Source organism: Apaloderma vittatum, unplaced genomic scaffold (genome assembly GCF_000703405.1).
Source record: "Apaloderma vittatum isolate BGI_N311 unplaced genomic scaffold, ASM70340v1 scaffold13720, whole genome shotgun sequence".
Taxonomy (NCBI): Eukaryota; Metazoa; Chordata; class Aves; order Trogoniformes; family Trogonidae; genus Apaloderma; species Apaloderma vittatum.
The window spans coordinates 923-2,941 of record NW_009694079.1 but is presented as its reverse complement, the minus strand read 5'-3'; the positions used below and the strand labels follow the sequence as shown (position 1 = coordinate 2,941).

Sequence of the window (2,019 nt, the reverse complement as noted above, 5' to 3'; positions counted from 1 at the left end):
TGACTGCAGGCGTTTCTGGGTTGCGCATAATAACGCGTTAACCTCCTGTTTTCTGCTTAAAAACGGAGGCTCGGTGCCCCGAGGGGATGGGAAGAAGCACGTCAAGATTTTTCGGAACCGTTTTGCTTTTAGAAAAAACATCCTGATCGCCCTGCTGGGAACAACAGGGAAGCGGGATGAGGGGAAATAGCAGGACATGGCTGCGAAATGCTGCTGCAAATATTTGTCATTTTGAACGCTTTACAAAAACAAGGGAATCTTGCCCGGCTCACAGGAGCCGTGGCTCTGCCAGCCCTCCCAGCCGCCCCTTTGCGCTGTGTGCAGCGAGGAGGAGCTGGAGGTTCCTGGCCTGTTTCTGAAGCTCCCAGCAGAGCTTGCAGCTGCCCGGCCTGCGGACTCCTCTGGGCCTGGGGTGTCTGTGTTTCCCCAACATGTGGCACTTGTAAGAAATGAGATTTTTCCTTTTTCATGGAACGAGAGTAACAGGTTTTCTCCACCTTTTTTTTCCAGAACGACTCGGTTGTTGCCGGCGGTGGTGCCATAGAGATGGAGCTTTCCAAATACCTCCGGGACTATTCCAGGACCATTCCGGGCAAGCAGCAGCTGCTGATCGGTGCTTACGCTAAAGCCCTCGAGATCATTCCCCGCCAGCTCTGTGACAACGCTGGCTTCGATGCCACCAACATCCTGAACAAGCTCCGAGCCAAGCACGCACAGGTGGGTGCCCGCCTTTGAACCCAGGGCTGCCGGGAAGAACCTGGGTGTATGTCTGTGTCATTTCTTTGTTTTTATTTTTTTTCCTGAGCCTGATGGATCTGGGCTAATTCAGCCAAGCCCGTGTTAGACTCGTGTCCTCTTTGATTCAACGCCGTGTTTTGCTTTCAGATCAAGTGTGGGCTTGGTGCAAGTTTCTATAAAAGGAAATGAGCTGGTTTTTTTCCCCTTTGATCGCAGCTGTCGGGTGACTTCTAGAGCTGGGAGGTTTGATTTGCTTTTTAAAAATGCATCATTTGTCAGGAGGGAGGCTTCTATATTAAACATTAAAGTTAATTAGAGTACAAAGTTGGCCGAGCCACGTGGTACCTAGAGGAGCTGCAGGCTGAAGGTCCCGATTGCTCGCCAGCGTTCCGGATCTTGTGGAGCTCTAATCCAAGAGGTTGGAGGTTCTCCCTTGGCTTCCCTTGGGATCAGCCGCTTCTTCGTGGGGTTGTGTTTGATCCTGTTGGTGATTGTGGGGTTTAGGGGCAATACCCAGAAGTGGACGGCTGCAAAAACGAGCTGTGGATCGGAAGCCTGTAAGACTTCTACAGCTTTTCTGAAATGGAGCACACCTCCTCTTCTAAGAGACTTTGAAACAGAACCTTTTGGATTTGTGGGTTTTTTGGATTTTTTTTCTTCCTTTTTGTCCCCCTCCAATAGTTTTCCTTCACGCAGCAAGGGCCAGTTTCTACCTCTCCCTGAACATTTGCGTGTGTTTGCTCGCGAGCACGCTGACCCCAAATCCAGCCTGATAACGAGACCCTCTGCCCTCCTGGAGAAGAGGGGGCTGAGGGGAGACCTTGCTCTCTCCAACTGCCTGACAGGAGGATGTAGCGAGGTAGGGTCGGTCTCTTCTCCCAAGTAACCAGTGATAGGACAAGAGGAAGCAGCCTCAAGTTGTGCCAGAGAGGCTTAGGTTGGATATTAGGAAAAATTTAATGAAAAAGATTGTCAAGCGCTGGCCCAGGCTGCCCAGGGCAGTGATGGAGTCCCCACCCCTGGAGAGATTTCAAAGCCGTAGAGACGTGGTGCTCAGGGACAGGGGTTAGTGGTGGAACTGGCAGTGCCGGGTTAACAGTTGGACTTGATGATTTTAAAGGTCTTTTCCAACCTAAATGATTCTGTGATTCTCTCCCCGCAGGGAGGCATGTGGTACGGTGTGGACGTCAACAACGAGGACATCGCCGATAACTTTGAGGCCTGCGTCTGGGAGCCGGCCATCGTGCGCATCAACGCGCTGACGGCGGCCCCCCCGCGCGG

The 2,019-nt window shown here is 52.1% G+C and overlaps 1 protein-coding gene across 1 annotated transcript in view; it reads left to right on the top strand.

Moving 5' to 3' along the window:
- The window catches only part of CCT7 (chaperonin containing TCP1, subunit 7 (eta)), a gene marked incomplete at its 3' end in the record, with an annotated part of 10,303 nt that extends 8,290 nt beyond the window's left edge, over positions 1-2,013 (top strand). The window contains exons 10-11 of the mRNA XM_009866353.1: positions 511-717; positions 1,901-2,013. Coding sequence (XP_009864655.1) covers positions 511-717; positions 1,901-2,013 — 320 coding nt within the window. The remainder of the gene's footprint in view (positions 1-510; positions 718-1,900) is intronic.
- Positions 2,014-2,019: the final 6 nt, after the last annotated feature.